Consider the following 24,209-nt stretch of genomic DNA (forward strand, 5'->3'; position numbering starts at 1 on the left):
CCACGTGGGAGTATCACCTCTCCCCCGCAACGCTAGCAGGTTCGTGGAGGAAGAGAGTATAGCATACTCCTGTCAAATAGTACCATGGATCTGCTCAACATTTAATGTCCCCATCCTACGGATGAAACCCCATCAACAGCATCACATGCCCTCACTTGATATGAACACTGCAGAGAGGTTTGGAAATGAATCCAAGCTTTTGAGATGCAATCAAATGATTAGAAATTGTATACTATCACCTCTTCTACCCTGCCAGCCAACATTTTGAAGGAGAAAATTTTTTTTTTGACCAATGGGACTCAAGATAAAGAAGGTCTCCGACAGAATGGTCTTGGCACCTTAACAATCATGGCTACCAGGCCAGGGTAATTTCCAGATATTACTCAAAAGGCTAAGAAAATTTTCCATATCACTTCTGATTTTCTAGACACAAGATGCATTTGATACAGAGTTGAGTACTCCAAGCAGCAAGCAATTAACAAATATCATGACAAATGATTTTTAAAAATGAGACCACTAAAAATACCCCACACAATACAGCATAAATAAAGATCAAAAGATTTTTTTAAATGAGAAAAATGAGATGCGAAAGATTAGAAAATGGTGATGATGATACGAAATAACTTTTTTTTTCTATTTGTTTTACATTGCACCGACACAGATAGGTCTTATGGCGACGATGGGACAGGAAAGGCCTAGGAATGGGAAGGAAGAGGCCGTGGCCTTAATGAAGGTACAGCCCCAGCATTTGCCTGGTGTGAAAATGGGAAACCACGGAAAACCATCTTCAGGGCTGTCGACAGTGGGGTTCGAACCCACTATCTCCCGGATGCGAACAAAATAACTAATTTTACTTTGTAATGCAGTGGTGGTCAAGACTGGCACTCCAGCTATTCCCCACTCCTGCAATATACAGTGAAAGCACATGGGAGAGACGGATGTATGCTGACAGTTGTGACAAGCAGGGTTAAGCAGAAGGCGTATTTGTAGTAAAATTGGACTAATGAAATGAAATCCATGTTCACAGTCTTTGTAATCAAATATAATACGATAAAAATAATATTATATATTTCATAATAAAATTTTGCTGCATACAGGGACATAATTAATTATTTTCAGCAAAAAACAAACGTGGCCTGAGATTGGGCATTTTAAAATTTATTTACATTTAGACACAGTCAATAGCATAGAGTTGTGCGATAATATCTGTTAAATGTGAATACTGCCAGAATCTGGTCGATCTCGGAGAAGAAGAAAAAAAACGTAGGTGGAATCGAACATTGCATGAAATTTAGAAGCTTTATTATTATTATTATTATTATTATTATTATTATTATTATTATTATTATTATTATTATTATTATTTACGTAGTCGGATGATCACATTATTTGTGAGGTTATGTCATGAAATGTGTGCTGTATATATATTTATATGAGTTTACTTAATGTAAGTTAATGTAAGAACCTGTAATTTCTACTGTCAAGGGAAATTTTGAAAGCAGTATTTTTGCCGTTGAGAGAAATAATGGGAGCCGTATTTCTGCTGTTGAAGGAAGGTTAGAGAAACACTTTTTGACCATAAAGGGAAATGTGCTCAATATAAGAGAAAGCATCCTTCACGTGGTACAAGATAGATTAACTCAAACAGGACGTATCGCCACATCTCTAACCCCCTCAAACCTAACCGGCAATATAGGACACCTAGACCTGTAGGTGATTATAGAGAGCCTTCCGTAATTCCACGGCGACTGGAAGAGAACGCGACTAACTTCATCGAGGGATCGGTCAGTCTATTAGGAAGGACTAATCTACCAGATGACATCTTCGCGCAATTCATCACACCGCAATTAAAGGAACAACCCGCTACTTGGTGGAATTACCACCCAGATCATTTGCTTGACCTGCATACACCATAGCACACACTATCATACCATTAGACTTGGTCAACATGTACAACTTTTATGCCGTATTTATGCCTCTTCCCTTTGATGTAGTCAGAATAATCTTCCTCTCCACAAAACCATACATTCATCAAGTGAAAGATTCTTCCCAGGGTAATACACATTATCAATTGGGTGATTGATCCCCAGGAGTGAGGTTCGTCATCAAGTGCAGTCATCGAAAAATTAGAAAATTTCTACTCACGTGAGAAGAAAAATATTCCATTTTGAATAATGGGACAGTTTTCCAGTAACCCTGAAGGTGAGGCATTTGTATTGTGTCCATGTGAAATAAAAGGACTAAAAATGTTTTAAATTCACTAATGGTGATGTCTTTCCGGACAGTTTTTCAGGATTGTTCCCCAACACTCAAAAGAAATTCTGTCTCTGCATATGCACTTGTCTCTCTTACTACCCAGTTACAGAAGTCATCATACACAAAAAGATCTAAAAACTGATTGGTCCGTTCCCTGACCCTACACATTCCAGGCACACCAGTGAAGTCGATTTGTTTTATTGTCGTGGTTCTATATGACTAGTCTATATCTGAATTTGATACATTTACAACTGATGCAGGACAAATAACTGGGGATGCTGGAGAATTAACACTTCCAATTTCAGAACCATTGCTCTTTTCACTGTCATTATCACTACCGAAATCTTCGTCAGAACTACCTGACATTGCTCCTAGTAGATGAGGGTGTCACATTCATAGTAGTTCTTCACAATCTATGACATTTTTGCAATTTGATGGACCAGTGGAATTATCATTGCCACTTTCATCCATTATTACATCATGTTTGAAAGCAACCAATAACACGAACACTTATTTCAAACATCATTCTGAGTGCTGTTACAGCAAAACAAAGCCCAACCCATACGCCAACTAGTAACGGCAAGCAAACCCAGATCATATACAATGACACACATGCGTGTCAATGGCATTTAGCGCAGAAACCACATGATGCACATGTGCAACAGGTAGCAGCCAACCTGTTAACTCATATTTCAGTACTCTCTGCAGCCATTCACCTACTGCTCATATACAGTTATCTTTCTTCGTGTGTAGATTTTATCTTAAACTCTCTCCTTATACTTATCAAATTGCTGTTCTATGTTTTAGTTCCATTTATTCTATCAGAGAAGGAATACAATAAGTACTGTACCATAATGTCCGGCTCCATGCCTAAATGGTTAGCGTGCTGGCTTTTGGTCACAGGGGTCCCGGGTTCGATTCGCCGCAGGGTCGCGAATTTTAACCATCATTGGTTAATTCCGCTGGCATGGGGCTGGGTGTATGTGTCGTCTTCATCATCGCTTCATACTCATCACAACACGCAGGTCGCCCACGGGGCTCAAATAAAAAAAACTGCACTTGGCGAGACGAACATGTCCTCGGACACTCACGGCACTAAAAGGCACACAACATTTTATTTGTGCCATAATAACAGAAAGAAGTTGTGCTGCTAACCTTGTGATCAAATTCATGATGGTACTAGATGACAATGCACAAAAGAGAAAGTTAAAAGATACAATGGAAAATTATTTTAGCTCTTAAGAACTGTTTAAATGCTGTAATTTTGAAGGGTAATATCTGAAATGCCTTTCTGCATACTTTTGTAGTTAACAGAAATTCCGTAGTTTTCTCAGTTATTTTATTGACTGATCACCTTGTCTTCTGTAAGTTCCTTCCCTCTAGACAGGGTTCAATTTTCAATAATTATCTACTAGATTTTCACTCTGTGTGTTTATTTTATACTGTACTCTCTTTCACTTACCAGTGCCAGTATTTGTGTATTTAAAAGATTTGGGGAAACTTTGAAGTACTACAAACTGACAAACAAGCTGCAGTACATTATAATACCTAGTTTGTTCATTTAGCCTTAATATGAAAATTATTGGTAGTTCCCTTATACAAATATTACATAGAATGCTAGCCATTTTTTCCTGAACAAGAGGTAATTTCTGGAAAATACTGGGAATGCTTCCTCGAATTAATCAATGTGAACAATGCCTGAAACAATGCAAGAAAAGAAGAAATGAAGTTAAATGAAATTATTGTCAATGGTTAGGTAAAGCTAAATTAGCTGAATGCAATAACAAGAAATTGACTAAGAGACCATGAACTCAATGCTGCAGAAGTGAAGTGATATGGACTCCCAGAGAACACAAATTCTCCAAAAATTTTAAAGATGTATTAGAAGAAATTAGATTACACAGAAACGGAGCTCTGTAGGGGTACTTGGTTAATTTATGGAAAATGCAAGTTTATATTTTGATAGGAATATATTGGCGGATAGAAAGTCCTTCACGAAATTCATTAATAACAGTAGTAATATGGTGATGATGTTCAGTACCCTTTAGATGGAATTTGCCCTGATTGATTTATTTATTTGTTTATTTATTAGAACCAACTTACATATATGTACAATAAGTCAATTCAAACCAAACCCCATGGCACTACAGCCCTTGGGGGGGCCTTGACCTACCAAGCGACCGCTGCTCAGCCCGAAGGCCTGCAGATTACGAGGTGTCGTGTGGTCAGCATGACTAATCCTCTCAGCCGTTATACCTGGCTTTCTAGACCGGGGCCGCTATCTCACCGTCAGGTAGCTCCTCAATTCTAATCACGTAGGCTGAGTGGACCTTGAATCAGCCCTCAGATCCAGGTAAAAATTCCTGACCTGGCCGGGAATCGAACCTGGGGCCTCCAGGTAAGAGGCGGCACACTACCCCTAAACCGCGGAGCTGGCATAAGTCAATTCAGTTTATGAAAAAATGTACACCAGATATACAGAAAATTATATTTCAAGCACAAAACAAATATTCTTCTCCCATAACTGGGCCACTCCGACAGAACTTTCATGAAGATCACTTGTGCTGTTCAAGAGAATAGACACAGTTCAGATCTGCATAGGAGTTGCATTTTTGAGTCTACCCACACTCGCAGAATTTCTTCCAGATATCCCCATTTATGTAGGTTAACTCCGCACTTTCCAATGCCACAGCGAAGTCCACTGAGGGATTTCCAAATGTCCCAGTTGGTATCACGGCCTGTAGGAAAGACTTTCTTTGGTCTTCACTCTGATGCAGGTGAAATGGTGGATTGCCATAACTGTATCCTGGCTACCTCAGGCCTTGCAGTGAGACCATTTTGGTCTGCACAAACTTGTTCCTTTATTTGAATTGTCCCTCCTTTATTTGAATCTTCCCCTAGGAGGCTGGTACATAAAGAGAGGAAAAGCGAGAAATTTAACCGACTTCCTTCATTTGATTTGTGCCATGACCTCACGGTGCACTTCAAGAGGAGCTATGCCAGCTAGAGAGTAGCTTGTAGACAAGGGTTTGTTTCAGGCATCCCGTGACAGTTCTATGTGACTCATTTAGCAATATCAACTTATTTGCCATGAGTGGATCAATACCAGACAGGGCTAGTATATTCAGCAGTGGAGTAACAGAGAGATAAGACAGTCGTATGCATTGTTAGAGGATGGGCACCCCAGTTTGCCCCTGTCAATTTACAAAGAGTGTTATTTGTCGTACAGAACTTTTGTTTGGTGTACAATGTGTCTTGTAGGACAAGGTGAATCTACAGTTTTCCCTAGACATTTTGAGGTAAAACAACATTTTCAATGCTGAGCTTCCTTGCTACTTCCGTATTTCTGACGTGGAAAGCTCATCCAGTGCAGAAGAGAACATATACTCCACCTTTTCAAACTTTCCATTTTGTGCTATCGGACATAGATCATCTGTATGGATAAACCTTTTGATGCACAGAGTTATATGCTGATTAGCAGTATATATGATAAACAGCAGAGGTGAGAGAACACTGCCCTGTCATACGATATTTTGTTGATTTCCCAAGCAACTGTGTATTTCTTAAAATTCAACGAAGAAGCTTTGGTTCTGGAGAAGATAAGCAATCATTTCTGTGAGATCGTAATCTTGAGTTGTTAGATAACAATGAAAAAAAAATGATTTCTTATAAACAATTCAGTCAAATTAAGTCAGAGGTACAAGAGTAATATGTAACACTTCAAGCAAATTTTAAGTCTTGACTTGACAATTTACTTCACTTCACAGACTTTTCTCATTCTCAGAAGTGTTTATGACCACCTCTTGCAGCAATCATGGCATACACCTGATTACCGCAGCTATGTCTTCTTGAGGAATTATCTCCCATTCTTCTAGGAGGGCCTGCTATAGTTCTGTAAGGTGCCTGGATAGTGCCAACAGACTCTTTCCCCCACAGATGGTCCCATAGATGCTCAATATGATTCAAATCGGAGCTTCGAGTAGGCCAAACCATAACATGAATCTGCTTCATCCATAAACTACTGCACACACCTTGCAATATGTGGGTGTGCACTATACTGCACTACTGTGAAACCATCACCAAAAATTAAACGAAAGGCACAATAGGCTCCAGAAGGATTTCCGCAACATACCTATATGCTGTAAGGCTCCCATGCTCCACAAAGGCCAAATCCATCCTTGCAATCATATTGATTACTCCCAACACTTTCGGAGAACCACCCTTGAAAAGGCATCCTGGGTGAGAATGTGCAAGGGGAATATCTTTCCCCAGGCCTTCTCCAGAACTTTCCTCTACCATCAGGTGATCGCAGGACAAATCAACACTCATTAGTGAACAACACTTCCTCCCATTGTTGTACTGTCCAGCTGTGATGTTCCCTTGCAAAACACAGTCAAGCTGTGCGATGCTGTTTGGCAAATTCTGGGCCTCAAGGGAATCTTCTGGATTGAAGATTGGCTTCTTCCAGTCTTCTTTGAATAGTTCTCTGATAATGACGCTCGAATTTGATAGAGCCTATTTCGTGCTCCAACAGCGGTGTGGCGGTTGGGGAGAACTTGAAGCCATTGTTCCTCTTCTCGGCCCTGATCCTGTTCTCCTTGAATAGCCTCCAGTTTCCTTGTACCTTCATATGGTTCTGGAAATTGTAAAAAGTGTAGTTCTCAACACTTCTGTAACATAATATATGCTGCGACCATCTTTCACCAATGCAACAGTTTCTGCAGCATCCTCAAGTCTCAAAAGCATTAAGATAATGACAGAAAGCCCAGCAGCTTTACCATTCTTACAAATACACATGAATGAAAGGGGTACAATATAACACTACAACAAGAAGTGATTGAGGAGCACAACAAAATTATTGCCTCACATCCAGTGATATTTTTTCTAGACTATGCAAGAAAAAATTTATGTCTAGAGCAAAAAACAAACACACTTCATTGTTTGCTCACAAACTAAAGCCAACTACCTCCCCATCTAAAGATATAGGATAAAGTAAAAATCTTTGATTAAATACAATATTACACATGAAATGATAAGGAAATAATCGGGTGTGAAAGACAAGCAGGAGCATTCCTGAAAAGTGTTGGAAGGCTGGTTTGGAGCAAGGATGTCGCTCAGAGAAGTAATAGAGTGACATATAGGGCAGTACTGTGTACCTGTTGTGATGTATGCAGCAGAAACGTAGGTAATGAAGCAGAGAGCTGCGACTAGGATACAGGCACATGAAATGAAATTTCTAAGAAGCAGGATAGAAGTGACAAAAATGGGTACAATGAGAAGGTTAGATATACTGTATAATAAAAGAAGAGCCACTGCAGAACTGGACAGAGACATCTAGACTTAGATGGTATGGACGCATTAAGAGAATGAAAGAGGAAAAGATACCCAGGAGGTTGCACGAAATGGAGATAACAGGAAAATGACCAAGAGGAAGACCAAGAGACAGGTGGATAAAAGGAGTGGAAGATTGTGTGCAGAGAAGAGAGGACCGGGCAAGAGTGAAGAGGGAGAAGTGGTAGGAAGACAAGAGGAGATGGAAAGGATTATGTTCCAAGCAGACCCGGCCAACAGCTGGTGTGTTCTGCATGTTAGTGGGTGTAGTTTACAAAACAACGTCTGATGATGAATAGTGTCATAGGCAGTTGTTCAATCTAAAAAGACTACTCCATTAATTTTACCTATTTTCAAATCCATGCTCAAAATGTTGGGTTAAATGCAATAATTGAGAAATACAGCTTTTTCTTGGCCTAAAACCTGCCTGTTCTGGGATGAGAAGTGAGTCAGTTCCTGGAGCTCATTTGTTAACGATTATTCTTTCACACACTTCATACAGATGGCATAACAAAGAAAATGGCTAGGGGACAATGACTTTGCTGTTAGGCCCCTCTATACATCATCATCATGAAAATGCCCTGCAACTCTTAGGATCAAATGGATCTTTCCCAGGCTTCAGAAGAGCTATATTTTTTGACTTTGCCATATTTTCCACACTCTCCGTGGCATAAGTGATTATTGAAAAGCTGTAGAAGCAAAACGTTTTTGTTTTTACTGAAGTGTTTAACCTGTACCGTGCATATGTCATAAAGGCCAGCAGCATTACTGGTCTTTCAGTGTCCTCTGGCTCTGCTAAATTGAATGAGAAAGGAGAGATCATTCGTTTCACAATCAAAATATCTTTGGATTTTGGACTTCAAGCACCAACTGGCATTGCCGTTCAGTAACAGTTGGTGAGCTATTTGATTAGAAGAAACATTTGCATACAGTTTTCTTTGAATGGCTTGCTGTTTAATCTTTTTAGTAGTCTCCAGGCTTTCTGGCTGTTCTGTGACAAATTAAGATCACAAATTGTTGCAAGGGCTGCTAAGGCTGTGACGTGGTTGAATTGTCTGTTCCCCACATGGATTACTCTCGAAAGAAAAGAAAGGATGTATTTGGAATATAAATTTTGCATCTCTGGAACAGGCCTGCAATATAACTTGTTCTGCAGCCTTGGGAAATGTGCTGATGAGAAAAGGAGCAACAAATTTGTCACAATGCTCTGGAAAGGCTTCTAAATGAAGAACAGATTCATCCAATGATATAAATTTGTCCCATTAAGCTTTCTAAAAGTTATACCTCCAGCAAAATGGTATGCACCGATGGCTCTGTATTGGGGATCGGGTTTGCTATGCTCATAATGCACTCCCTAGCAACTTAGTAAGAATTTAGTCAGGGTTGTAGCCACATTGCCATCTTCCACTGTTGAAGGATTCAGGCAGTTTGGGGCAGTGCACAAGGCATAGCCCATATTATTATAGCTTCACCATTTACATCATCATAGAGGTATCTCCAAAAGTTGCTGTGATTATTTAAGTCTTCAGTTACAAAATGGGTTTTGTTGTTGTCCATATTTCTAGTCTTTGTAAACTGGAAGGGAAAAATTAGTGGGTTATATACTGAAGATACTATTTTTGTGGACGGTTCAACTGCTAGTATTTCCATGTCACCATTTTCAGCACACAAGATGATGATATTTGATCTAATAAATATGGCACTACCATACTCTTCATGAAGTCTTTTACAAGTACCATTCCCGGGGTTTCTGGTAGACTCTGCTCTCATTTTTGTGAGTTTCTTGGACATAGAGGGCACCGCAGTTATTTTTATGACAGAGCAGATAAGGGATCTGCCTTCTTATAAGAGAAATGCTAGAGACAATTGTTAGTTTTGATCCTAAAAAGGACCATTCCATTATATCACAAAATAAGGATGCTTCTGGAATTCTGATGTTCAATTAAGTACTGGAATTAAATTCTAAGTACCACATGGAGGAATCTGCTTCATCCCCTTTAATATGCTAGTACATATAGTGACAAATGTGTCTTGTATTTAGGCACACTCAAATGCTGACCAGCTGTTATGTCACCTTGAGTAGAAGCAGTGTGCATGCAAACACTGCCACACTAGTAGCTGTAAATAATGCACCTCATGTATCCCATAAAACCTTCTAAACTTGATTGTCCTGGCAATGAAATAATCAGTTATTACTTAGATACAATAGTTCCAAGTCATTTCCAAGTGAGAGTCTCATAAAAATGTTAAATTCCTACAAACATTAGAGGATTAAACAAGAAAGAAAATACAAATGTGCCTTGAGACTTAATATCAGTCTCTACATATAAAACAAACTAGAAACAAACACAAATCCTTTTTGCATCTGCTGACCCTCATGTTCTGTGACTGTGGATGATAAAGAACAATTTTATCATCCAGTGAGAGATTATTTGTAAGAAATGCATATGCAATATTGTTTCTTTTAATGTGGCCATGTGTGTCAGTAATCATCAATAAGAACATTACCATATTATAATTACATCAAACTTACTGAAGGGTTCGTTCAGTAATATGATACATAGATGTTGCTCAAAAAAGGAATGAGCGCACTTCTGATATCTTTTTTTGGCTATGAACCTTCACAGAAGTGTCAGGGATTGTAAGTATATATTACGAGGTTATTCTACTCATTCCTTTGAGTTTTGGCTCTGGGCTCAAGAACTAAACAAGAAATAAAATGTGTGTCCTGAGACTTAAATAACTCTACAAATAAAAAAAATAAAAAATGGGAATATGTCAGAAAGAAATGAAGTGAGTCAGCTGTGTGGGTAGAAGCATTGGGTTGAACCAGAAGACTGGCAATTGGGAGCTGGCATAGTTTCAAATCTTCCTAGCAACCAGTATTTTTTTCAATTTCATGTACAGATTTCTTGTTATTACATGAACATTGCCACAAAAGGATGGTATCTTATTTATTAAGATTATGTTTTACTCATTCCCCGGAGTTTTGTCCTTACACTCGAGGATTAAACAAGAAAGAAAATAAAAGTGTGCCTTGAAACTTAATGTCAGTCTCTACATATAAAACAAGCCAGGAAAAAAACCCCCACATCCTTAGCTGGTCTGCCGATTGCCATGTCCTATGACTGCTCGAAGTCGACTGGACACAGAAGCAGCACAAGTCTGGAGGAACCCCTCCTTAAAGGCCAGTTCTTCCCCCAGGTTGAACACAATTGTCCACATCTCTTCCTTCGAGCTCAGGCAACGAAGGCATTTCTACAGAGTCCTCTTCATTAGACCCCAGACATTCTCAATGGGGTTCAGGTCAGGACTATTCAGAGGCACAGGAATTGCCTTGATCCTTGCTGCAAAGCAAATCATTGCAGAACTGCCTTTGAAGAATGAAATGGGTGATTATCCTGCTGGAAGCTAACATTCAGTTCTTTGGGATAAATTTATGTCCAATGTTGGAATCAACCAGAGACTCAAAAGATGTTTGTAAATTTTGGCATTGAGAGTTCCCAGAATTCCAACACAAAGAGTGAGGTAAACCAACCCCAGCAATGAATGAATGAATGAATGAATGCTAAAAGGGCATTCTGTAATAGGTGGCAATGTATTTGGCATCGTATCTGGTTTTTGCGGTATACGTGGATCTGCCCTGCATCTCCACAGGAAAATTTGACTTCATCACTGAAGACTATCTTCCCATGTGAAATTTGGCATTCCCAAGGCATATGAAAAGCGATTGATTATTTGGTCCTCTGTGAAATGGACCTTCCTAGCGACAACGTAATTTTGAATTTGGATTCAAACCCGTACTCAATATTACACTGAGAAATGCCTTCATTTCTGCCAAGGTAACTTCAGTTCAAGTGTTCCACATTGAATAATGCCGGAAAGGTGTGATTTTAGAAATTCTCTCACATGTGTATCTGTTAGTCTCAGACACGATTTCTCCAAGTATTATATTTTTTAAAAAACTGAAAAAATATGAGAGGCTTCTCAAAGTTTTAACCTAACTCTACACCACTCCGTGCACAGAAAGCAAACCATGAGAAATAAGCATCGTGAAATTCATGCATGTTCCAACTGGTTACTTGTTGCATGGGAACCGCATCAGCTCTTCCATTATTATCAGATCTACGATTGCCATCACTGCCACTTTCACTGCTTGAGACACTTAAATTAGCAGGTAAACTTTCTTTCTCACCAAAGGCACTAATATTAGACTCCTTGCTATCACTCACTTTGTTCAGAAAATCGCTAATCTCATCCATACACATTCGCTTGCTACTTCGGCCTGATATTTCAACAGTTAGCTTGTGATAAAATGCAATAATGAAACGTAAAACTATCGAACTATAGAGCGACTAAAAATAATCAATTTATACTGTGCATGGATGCAGCTCAAGCTTTCCACTACAAGTCTGCAGCATAGGAATTAAACAAATTTACATAATAATGCAGTCAAATATTGTCAATCTCCGACACAGGAGAGCAACAGGAATATTTGTCGGGCAGCTCCCGACTGTACCCACCTACCTAAATTATAAGATAAAACGGCTGTGATTGTGGATCAGAATGGACCAAAAACCGTTCGGATCCAGGCTCTTACGACCTACACTAGGCATCAATAAACTAGTCTACTTGATACAACAATAAGATGAAATTGCATGTATTTATTAACACTTTCAGCCCCATATGTATCAATTTGATACATGGTAAGTTATGAGCTCAGCCCCATGTGTATCAAATTGATACACCGTTAAACCCAGCCAGAAAGTTGATAAATTCACCCACAGCCCAAGGCTTACTATTGCATGAACTCGTTATTCTGGTGGCCTACAGGTGTTTTAAAACAAATAAAAACATTTTCTCATCTTGAACTCTCCTAAATAAGGTGTGAGTCAATAAGATGCACATGGGCTCTGAGTAAGTTATGTATGCACTTTTCGTGTGCGTCATTTTAATACACGCACAAAAATAGTTTAAAAATATTATTTATTAATTTATTTTTATTTCAAACACTTCCATACAGATTTGGATATTGTTTTATGTTACCAGGGTTAGGTTAAGTTACGTTAGAATAGGCGAGGTTAGAATAGGTGACAAGAATTTGAAATTTAAAAAATGGACACAGGAATCAGCATTAGGCGTAAATACATACAAAACTCAGTAGATTCCTTCAACTGATTTCTTTTACATTTTACTAAGAGCAACATTTTACTTTCTGTTACTTCGCTACATATCTATGTTTCTTGAAAAAACAGTCCATACACATGTACTTGAATTCTGGGCAACCAAAGCACATTGTTCTTACTTGACCAATATACGACCCAGCACCGTCCTGTGGTCCCACAGCCCCAGGGAGAAGAAGACACTATGCTATTTCAATGTACGTGTGAATCTGAAAGCCTCACACTTTGAAGAACAAGGCCCTGTCATGTGTGTCAATATGATGCACATGGGGCTGAGCGCCTTACTTGGTGTGTATCAGAATGATTCACATGGGGCTGAGCGCGTGTTAATTAAAACATCGTGGGCTGGGAGGAAATGTGCCTTCCATACCTCTGGGGCTGAAAGTGTTAAGGCACTAATTAATGAATATGCACTTGAAACTGAGAAAAAGAGAAGCCCAGTAATTCTATTACTAACGTATACAAACAAATAATTAAAAGACTACAGTGCAGGGCCCATGAACACTCATCAATAACATAGGCATACACAGCATAAAGGATACAGAATGGAAAGGACACAAGGTTGATGGTACAACGTTAGGATGCTGATTCTTATATTTAGTGGAGTTTTAAGATTGCAAGGGGAAATTCATATCACCTGAAATTCTCCCTCTCGAAATCACTTGTGTGATTTACATTGCCGAACATTATTTTTTAATTAAAAAGAAAAGTATTTACTTCACGTCGCACCGAAACAGATAGGTTTTAATACGACAATGGGATAGGAAAGTGCTACGAGCGGAAAGGAAGTGCCGTGGCCTTAAGATACAACCCCAGCATTTGCCTGGTGAGAAAATGGGAAACCACGAAAAACCATCTTCAGGGCTGCCGACAGTGGGATTCGAAGCCACTACCTCTCAAATGCAAGCTGACAGCTACGTGCCCCAAACCACACGACCAGTCGCTTGGTTTGAACAATATTGATCTCATTTAAGTTTCTTCTCATTGGTTTTCTTTCTTTGTTGTTTTCCACAAAATCAGTTATTATTCTCTGTTTACAAGACAATGTTCCTGGTGTAAAGCAGGGCAGACATAGCCCCACCCGAAGTAAAATAAATGGGCAATGAATAAAAAGAAGGAAAAAGGTTTATGCCTACCGGGGGCGTCTGACATCACGATAACAAAATGTTCTTCCTCAAAAGAAAAGGTAAGTAATGCTGGTGCACATAACTAAAGTATTTAAAACAGAAAAGTAAATACAAAACAAGGCAAGATATTTACACAATCAATTCACTCAATCACACACATTGAGAAACACAAGAGGGGACGGAAGAAAAGTACCGCATTTGGTACACAGTCTACATGTAATTAGAGCATCAAATTAAGTAGCTCTCCAAATCATCAAATAAGATGGTAAAATCTCATCACTTAAATTCCGTACAAATACACATTTTTTCTGCGGCTGGTAAATGAACACAGTCAGGGTTCACAATACCTTAGCTCACCAGAATGCGGTGACAGACATTCCGCCGGAGCATGCATGACTGAAACGTCAGTACGTACATGGAAAAGGTCTCTCCAGAACGTCAATTGCAAAGTAAAACGTCAATTGCAAAGTAAAAGGAACAGGCACAAAACCAAATATCACTAAAATATCTTGTGTCATTTATAATCTAGATACAAGGCACACAGAAAAGGGATAAACAAAAACAGGGATACTGCCACTCAGGATTGCTGGCAGTATAAGAAAAGGGAGAGTAGAATAAAATCAAAATGACTAACACACATCGTATAAAGGAAAGCAAAAGGAAACAATACATCAAGCCATTGTGTCTGTCAAGACCCCACAGACACAAGAAGGAAAAACTTGACTCTCGCTTGAGGTTAGGAGACTACTAAACATAAATGACAAACTTTCCACCTGGAACCATGCCTTACATATCATGCAAATTAGGAACTCCTTAGAGCTTTCTTCATAGTTTGGGATAGCATCATAATGCTTATTAGAGGAAAAAACAATCTTCAATCGAGATTGTAAAAAGTCGACAAGCTGGTGAACAAAATCTCACAGAATAGAATAGAATATTCATGCAGATATCAAAGAGATACTAAAAGAGACGACGGAGATCACAAGAGTGATCTCACTGCCATCCGCTGATACTACCATATCAAAGTCCTACGGCATTAATAATACAGAACAGATAGTAAAGAGTCCAGAAAAGGTTTCTGGGCTCACGACACAGGAGCATAAAGCAGTAGAAGTTGGAATGCTTCCCTAAGAACGGCTTTTGTTGCCAAAGAACCAGGCTTCACCAGCACCAACACAGCTGGCCTACGGTCCACAGGCTGTGTCATAATAGGAACAAGAGTTATAAACATAGTATGGGGACCATGTACCAACATGCTAGGATATCACACTGAACATAGTACAATGTATCACAATATTCCCTTGGACACCGCAAGAACAGACAAAAAACTGGTTCATGCTTCATAATAAACACAAAAGAATAGAATGACTTAACATATCTTTAAAATGCACAAATAAAAAAAATGCATTCTGGACAAGAATTGAACTTGCAATGTTTGGATCTGAGTTTACCAATGCCCCAGCAGTCTACACTACCTGGCGTAGGTCCAAAGCAGCGTACTCTGTATCGTAAGACTGAACTTGGACGGATAAACCTACAGCAATTACAAGTGGCATGTGCATTTTTTAATTTACTAGATTAGTAAGAGCTAATTTGAACTTGAATTTCTTACATTCCGTCATTCTATTGCCCAGAATAATTGAATAATGTTACCCATACAGCCAAACTGTTTTCAGGACCATGGACTCCAGCATGCGCAGATGTCCCTGCAAAGATCTTATACAATACCAAGCAGTCATTCCCTTCTTTTCAAGCGACCGTACGTAAGCAATGGAATATCACAAGAAAGTAATATTTGTATGACTCAAAAATGAATATTTAAGTTCACCGTTTTAAACTGCTCACTTTTGTGACATAGACCATAGGACACATTTTCTACAGAATCCAAATTAACACGAAATTGTACAAAATTCCCCATATGTACAAACTGGTAACCTAGCCAAGGCCTCTTCAGTAGGAATTATCAAACTGCGCTGTAATTACTCCTCCTTATCAAAAAAGAAATTAACTTTCTTCTTAAAAAAAAAAAAACACAACCACCACACCATCAATTTGGCTTTCACTTAATATCCTTTAGTAATATTTTTAGATTAGCATAAGTACATAATTTAGTGAACATTAATTCATCATCTTACCTCTACTGGTTTACGCCTGAGGACAATGAAGTTCTCGGCTCTCATCATCATAAATCGCATGAACTTATGACAAAGAATCCGCTCAATTTCATCTGCTTGTTTAACAGCAATACTTATACGTACAGAGTTGATTGAAGTTTCAATTAATACTTTCTCCTTCTCATTCCTACTAATAACAACTGGAGTTAACAATAGTTCCTTGCTTGTCCTGAAACATACAGGTTAATACATATTAGAGACTTCTCACCATTTCAGTACACAAACATTAACTAAGATGCCCCTGGCCTGCCACCTAAAAAAAAAAAAAAAATAATAATAATAATAATCAAGATGCATAAACTGCACCAGGTAATTCAAGGTTGAAGGAAAATATAACGTATGTCATGAAACAGATAAATTGGTAAAGTGTATGCCCAATCACCATGTCAAACACAAGTTATTCTTCTGAATAACAATACTGTATTTCTTTTTAATGCCCCTTCATTTCTTATAGATTTTAATTATAGATTTTAAGCAATGCCAGGGAGTCTGAACTTCTTCCTGCAGGAGTTCTTTATAGTGCCAAAATCCAAGGACACAGTATTCTCTCATTTAAACACCCTCAAATACCACCAACCTCACACAGGGTTGAGCCTGCTATCTTGAGTACAGAAAGACGACAACTAACTACCTACAGTACACCACTGGATAAGTATATTAATTCTTCTAAAGACCACTGGATAAGTATATTCATTCTTCTAAATAACAGACGACATTAAAAATTGGTTGGTACTTGAATTTTCTGTTATTTATAAGAATAATAACATTCATGACTTCCTGCGTTTATCCAGCTTTCTTATACCGCACATTTCCCAAATCAAGACTAGAAGTCTGTAAGGACGAGTGTTGAAGCGCGTCATCCTGATGAGGCCAGGAGGCAGAAGCGAGCTCTTGAAGAGTGTATGTGGAGGACTTGGAATTGATGACGACAGGGCCCATTTGTCAAAGGATGATAGTGTATGAAAACATGGAGATTGTCATAGTTCTTTTGTGTTTTCCTCTGTGTTCCTGTCTCCCCTTTCTATTGCTCCCTCTTCCCACACTGAGCTGTTATTATGTTTATTCTATTATAAGTTCCTATCATGTTCCTATCTCTCCATATATTCTTACTTCAGATTGATTTAAGTTGTACACACAGTTTAAAGTTAGTCACTTATAAAACAGACGTTTATGGGCAAATTCTTCAAATGTAAGTATAATGCAGGGCGATATTTCCAAGTGAAACCATAATTTTCTGCAGCCTGTTGGCAGAAGATGATCACAGTGATAACACACACAGCCGATAACATGCTGACCCAGCTTGCCTGCCGGTAGTCTGAGCTGATGTAATGACAGTGTGCACATACCTGCTCTTCACTTCGTAAGTGATAGATGTTCTGTTGATGGCTTATCAGTGACTACTGAATAGCGTACTTTCGTGTGGAGTAGTTTCTTAAAGCATGAATCTGCTCAAAAAGTAAGAGGGGAATTTCATAACAAGTTTTCTGGTGCACAAGTTCCAAACCACAATGGAATAACAAAAACTTTAAATAAATTCAAAAGTGTGGGTTCAGTCCTAATTCAGAAAGCTGGTTTTTTCTTTTTTTTTTGCTAGGGGCTTTACGTCGCACCGACACAGATAGGTCTTATGGTGACGATGGGATAGGATAGGCCTAGGAGTTGGAAGGAAGCAGCCGTGGCCTTAATTAAGGTACAGCCCCAGCATTTGCCTGGTGTGAAAATGGGAAACCACGGAAAACCATTTTCAGAGCTGTCGACAGTGGGATTTGAACCTATCTCCCGGATGCAAGCTCACAGCCGCGCGCCTCTACGAGCACGGCCAACTCGCCCGGTCAGAAAGCTGTTAGGGAACCAACAGTGCTAATAGAGGAACAGCTCCAGGTCATTCAAAAACAACAAGAACAATCCCAGAGGAAATCCTTACAGAAACTAGTGCAACAAGCTGATGTTTCATATTTTACTGCATAGCCAGCAATATGAAAACTGAAATCTAAATCTTATAAAGCAAAGGAAGTGCAAAGTTTAAGCCAAAGATATCCTAGAGTACACTACTCCAACTGGTTTCTTCAGTCCATGAACAGTGGTGATTTCAAACCTGCATTGGTATCCTTTTCTAATGAGGCGTGGTTTCTTTTGAATGGGTGGGTAAATGCACAGAATAACCAGTATTGGTCCCATGAAAACCAAGAATAACTCATGAAACACCCACTTATCTGCTGCGGTCATAGCAATGGGACGCCATAACATTTGGAACACCCACCATGTTGATTTCTTAATAGTTATTCGCTTTATCGTAAGATGGCAGGAAGAGACAATTTTGAACTATAATTTGAGCTATCTATTATTACCAAGAGATGCTGCATATATTCACAGTTATTTATTTTTAAAAACTGTACACACATTGCAAGTTTGTTTGTAGATATGGCAGGTCCTGGAGGATGCAGAAATAGCTAATATACTTGTTAATAATGGTGGGAAAGTAATTCAGAGTGAGAGTAACACAGAGGAAGAGTTTGCTGTAACTTCCAGTGAAGATAGAGATGCTGATAAATTAATTCATGATAATACGCCAAGAAATGCAAACGTACGGGGGCAAGTACTACACAAAGCCACATAACTGACGTGTTGCTGTCCCGGGATAATTAGGTTAGCATATGTTTACAATTTATGTAATATGTTATTGTTATTGTGCATTTTAAAATATTTTTTCACCTGCTTGTCTGGAAATTGTAGTGAAATTCATATGATACCACACACTGCATTGGGAGTAGACTAGAAATCAAGCACGCTGTGGGTGCAGCCTGGAGTTTAATAATGTCACGATTGAGGGGTTAATTACCATTTTGACATACTGCACCATATCTTTCCTTCTCTTACTTTTAACCATTCCATATACATTTTTACTACCTCCACTGTGTCCTTCCATCCACCTTCTCTCCCTCCCAAAGAGCATACAGTCCACCACTAACTCTATAGATAAGCCTCTAGTGTACCAGGTTATCTTATGGCTCTCTTCCTTTTTGAACCAGACCTTTCCAACCAATAACCCATTCCTTTTGCAGAAATCCAGCAACTTCTCACCTTCCTCATTTCAACTCCCACAAACTTCTGTTCCAAGCACATCTTGCATCCAACCCTATTTTTGCCAACAAGTGAATTTAACCCTCCAGTGGACATATTTTTCTATGTTAAGCGAGTGGACGCATGTTGTACTTTCTGGCAGTCTTGTTTTCTGGGTTTCTAGGATGAGAAAAGAATATTCATTGCTTTTCTCCACATTCAAGGTACATTTAATTGCCTTCCAAGATTATTATAGCATTTACCTACATTTCCTTGCACTCACTCATCAATACTAGTAGAATTCAGACTGAGACAAATGAATGAAAGAGGAAGTCAGCTGGTAAAATTCTGCACTGATTATAATTTAGTCCTTGTTAATACTAGGCTCAAACACCACAAATGACAGCTGTATACATGGACAAGACCTGGCGACACTAAAAGGTCAGCTTTGCTGTTTTGAAGCATCAATGTAGCTAACACGTCCGAGTTTCTGTTCATGCGACACAACACATAAAACAATCTCGCTGCTTCGAAACAGTGAAGCGTTGTGTTGAGGCATCGATACAACTGATTGCGCCGGCTCAGTGCTTTGAAGCATACACACACTAGCCAACTTCATTATGATATGGCAGAGATTCAGAAACCATGTGTTGGATTGCATTACCTTCCCAGGAGCAAACTTGGATACTGACCACAACTTGGTGGTCATGAAATGCCGCCTGAAGTTGAAGCAATTGTAGGAATGCAAGGAGATGGGATCTAGAAAAGTTGAAGGAAAAGAGAGTATGGGATTGTTTCAAGAAAAATGTTGCACAAGGACTAAATGAAAAGGCTAAAGGAAACACAACAGATGAAGAGTGGACAGTCATGAAGAATGAGATAAGTAGGAATGCTGAAGAAAGGTTAGGAAGACAGACAAGATCAAGTAAGAATCAGTGGAGAACTCAGGATATACTGGACATGGACCTGACTGACAAATGGCAAAAGTACAAGAAAGCAAAAAATTAGGAGAGCACAAAAGAACCCAGGCAATTAAAGAATCAAGAAGTGCAGGACAGCTCAGGAAGAATGGCTGCAAGAAAAGTGCAAGGATGCAGAACCTTGTCTTTTTTAGGATATGTAGATGCTGTAAATAGGAAAATCAAGGAAACCTATGTGTATACTAGGTGTATAAATATTAAAAGCATAGACGGAAAACCACTTCTAGGGAAAGAATACAAAGCAGAAAAATGGCAGGAACACAATCAACAACTTTATCAGGGGAAAGAAGCAGATTATAAAGTTCTGGAACAAGAAGGGGCTGTTGATAATAATGAAGTGGTGGACCCAATTTTGAGGTCCGAATTCAACAGAGCTTTGAGAGACCTAAATAGGAACAAGGCACCTGGAAATGATTATATATCCTCAGAATTACTGATTGCCATAGTTAAAACCAGAATGGCAAGGTTATTTAATTTTGTGTGTAAGATGTATGATACTGGAGAAGTGCCATCCCAATAGAGTTGGCTTGTGTGCATAAGCTTCGAAACACTGAGCCAGAGTAGTAGTAGTTGATGGCGAACTATTGTCGTTTCTTTCTTTTTTTCTTTTTGGGAAACCACGGAAAACCATCTTCAGGGCTGCCGATAGCGGGATTCGAACCCACAATCTCCAAAATACTGGATACTGGCCACACTTAAGCGACTGCAGCTATCGAGCTCGGTATTGTCGTTTCTACAGCAACCATTGTTTTTGAGTTGATCTGGGAGTTGGTATCCTTTTCTGTGTAAACACTGATATAATTTAAACCATTGATGAAGTTCGAATAACATATCCACACTTTAAACTAAATAACACATCAAGAATGTTGTGGTTGATGGCAAACTATTTTGTCGTTTCAAGAGCAGCCATTGTTTTTGAGTTGATCTGGGGTCAAAACTAGTCACAGTTTTATAAGACAATATACAAGGTAATAATATTGAATAGGAGGACCCTTCCTACCCTTTGATAGTGATCAATTGTCAATATGAACCATAATGAAATTCATAACTCACCATGTGTTAACTCATTCAGCTCAAAGGTGTGTAGACGTTCCAAGTCTTAAAACAGTCCATAAACTTTATTCTTAAAAATCAGGAAACTGGAAGTATCCACGGCCTAAGAAACCAAAACAACAGCGTAGGGGTCTCACCGAAGAAATACTAGATGACATACCGTAGATCATTGTTTGAAAAATTCTTCTAAAAATCACATTATCTTGCACAACAGGTGAAAATTTTATATGGATCTGTACAGAATGCTACTTAATGAGCGGGATATCTGGAATGAACGAAACATGAGCAAAAGGTAAGGTAAGTGTCTCCCCACCTGCCCCCACACACTGGGCTTGACTATGACGACACGCTGAAAGGGGGATGAGGGGAGGAATCACCGGGGCTCCTTGAAGGTAACAGAAGTACTTTCAAATGTAGTGCAGCCACGCACAGGTGCTCACACTGGGCATTTCTTCCCACAGGCACACAGCGTTATAGAGGGTGGGCAGGCGATAAGCGCATTCTTCAGCCACGGTGAAGTTGCAGCTTTGTCATAGGCCGTGATGATCAAACCTAGTTAACTCGATCATTGCGGCATACCAGAGACAAAACAGCAGTCAAAGCAGTGGAAACATGCTGATTCACCACCACCAAAGAAAGCAAAGGCAGTGCGTTCAGCCAGAAAGGTCATGGCCTCAGTTTTCTGGGATGATAAAGGCATTCTGCTGATAGATTATCTTCCTACTGGCCAAACAATTACGGGGCAATACTATGCAAAACTCCTACACCAACTACAGGAAAAGATATGCGAAACAAGGCCTGGTTTGGCAAGGAAAGACGTCATCTTTCATAAGGACAACGCTCCGCCACACACAAGTGTTATTGCCATGGCAAAACTTCATGAACTGGGGTACGAATTGTTGCCACATCCACCTTACTCACCTTATTTGGCACCATCAGACTTTCATCTATTCCCCAAGCTGAAAATTTTCCTCGGTGAACGGAGATTTTCTACAAGGGAAGAACTGACGGCTGAATTGGAGAGGTATTTTGCAGGCCTGGAGGAATCTCATTTTCGAGATGGGATCAAGGCATTGGAACATCGCTGGACCAAATGCATTAGTCTACAGGGAGACTATGTTGAAAAATAAAAGCAGTTCCACCGAGGTAAGATACTTAATTCTAGTACATTCCAAGAACTTTTCATACCACCTAGGCCTACGTATTTAGACATGCCAGATGCAACTCCCAAAATTTACAGTCCAGATACTCCATAAGTATCAGATCCTTATTCCTTTAATTTGAACATCTTGCAGTTATTTTGGAAGAGAGCAAATGTGCAACGTCCAGAATATATGAAGAAATCTTTTCCGAGAAAGCAAATCTTTATAAAATGGGCACTTATCTAAAAACTCCTCAGAAAATTAGTCCTGAATTTCTTTGTTGCTATTCATTGCCATACTTAAAAGTGTGCCTTAAAAGGCTTTGATTTCAGGAAGAGTGATATCTGTCCATGACTTTCAAATAGATACTTTCCTCAGGGCTGTAATCTTCTGAATGTTTACCTCCACATATTGGTTAGTTTCCTACATTATATCAGTCTACAGTTCATCAGTCATGAATAACTGAAAACATTCAAGCTCAGTCTCACGTTTATTTCCTTGTGGTGGCTTGTAACAAGATATGCCAGTGAAAGGGATGCATTTGAAGTCTATATCCTAGTCACGGTATTCTCTCCAGCTGTCATTCGAAGCACAACTGCTGTTATTATCACTATGTGGTAACAGCTGCTTCATCACTGTATTCACTATCATAGTCCAAATGCACAATATCTCCTTTAGCATTCAACTCAAACTCTTTTTCACTGCCATATCACTTTCATCTAAAAATTCTTGTTATTACTTGCTCACAATTTTCAAAAGATTGCATGTTGCTAGACAACAGATGTTTACAAACATGCATAACTCTCCACAGGGCCTGTTACCAAAGAAAAATAACTATTGAAGTATTCCAAATAGTTGTCAACAGATGGCAGCTTACTGTAGTGATAATTCAAACGAGTGCAACCGAACAATAGAGTTTTAATCAGAAAGATTTGTTGCTGGGTGTGCCCTGACATAGGACTTATGCAATAAAATTCCAATGTCAGGGCTGCCTCAGCATGAGTGCTAAGGGTTAAATATTAAAATACCATGTTTTAAAATCATAGGGCTCCCTATGAAGAAATTAAATGAAAAATCATGCAAAAAAAAAGTAAATTGTTTCTTACATTTTTAGAATTTATAAGAAAATTTTCCTTGAACTCCTTCATTTGTAACTGGAACCAGAAACTTCTTGTTTCAGGTACCAACAAATGGTCTACTAACATGTTTTGTAATGACTTTCCTGCTTATCTTTCATCTGTAACAGTAATATTCTGATGAAACCTTTTGCCATGCTTATCAATGTGCCCAGATTAGGAGGAAAAAAGTACAAATTAGAGTATAAAAATTGGATTTTCAATGACATATTGCATCTCATATGCTGATTTGCCTTTAACAACTTCCCAGCAAGTTCGTTATAGTTTGAGGCTTCACATTTCCTAGTGTATACTAATCTGAAAGCTAAGACAGCATTTCTATCATTTTCTGTTAACAGGTCTGCAAATAAGTCATCATGAATGATCTTATGAACTTGAGGTCCAATAAATATGTCCTCTTTCAACTTACTGATATGAAGTTTAGGAAATTATGTTCTCAAATAATCAAACCCCCTGACCATGTTTATTATAAGCATTAACAAAATTGTTTATTAGTCCTAACTTAATGTGTAGTGGAGGGAAGAGAATTCTGTCTTTCTCTGCAAGAAAGGTTATTCTTGACACAATTCTCGCCAGGAATGAAGTCTTGTCACACTGGCCAATCCAAGATGTTATAATGTTTATCCCTGACTCAGCTGTCCCATTCGCAAAGGAAACAATAGAATTTTGTAAAACCAGACTGTATTTCTGAAAGTAAACCGATCACCTTAAGGTCTCTGCATATCTGCTGCTCACATTTTCCTTAAATGGTAGCTTGCAAGATAGTA

The 24,209-nt window shown here is 38.9% G+C and overlaps 1 protein-coding gene across 4 annotated transcripts in view; it reads right to left on the reverse strand.

Annotated features, from left to right (window-relative positions):
* The window catches only part of Arpc4 (Actin-related protein 2/3 complex, subunit 4), a 121,407-nt gene that overhangs the window by 21,897 nt on the left and 75,301 nt on the right, over nt 1-24,209 (reverse strand). For all 4 annotated transcript variants that reach the window (XM_067141166.1, XM_067141165.1, XM_067141167.1 and 1 more), the window contains one exon: nt 16,033-16,240. In XM_067141166.1, the coding sequence (XP_066997267.1) occupies nt 16,033-16,240 (208 nt within the window). The remainder of the gene's footprint in view (nt 1-16,032; nt 16,241-24,209) is intronic.

This window comes from Anabrus simplex, chromosome 2, assembly GCF_040414725.1.
Source record: "Anabrus simplex isolate iqAnaSimp1 chromosome 2, ASM4041472v1, whole genome shotgun sequence".
In the NCBI taxonomy this organism is placed as follows: Eukaryota; Metazoa; Arthropoda; class Insecta; order Orthoptera; family Tettigoniidae; genus Anabrus; species Anabrus simplex.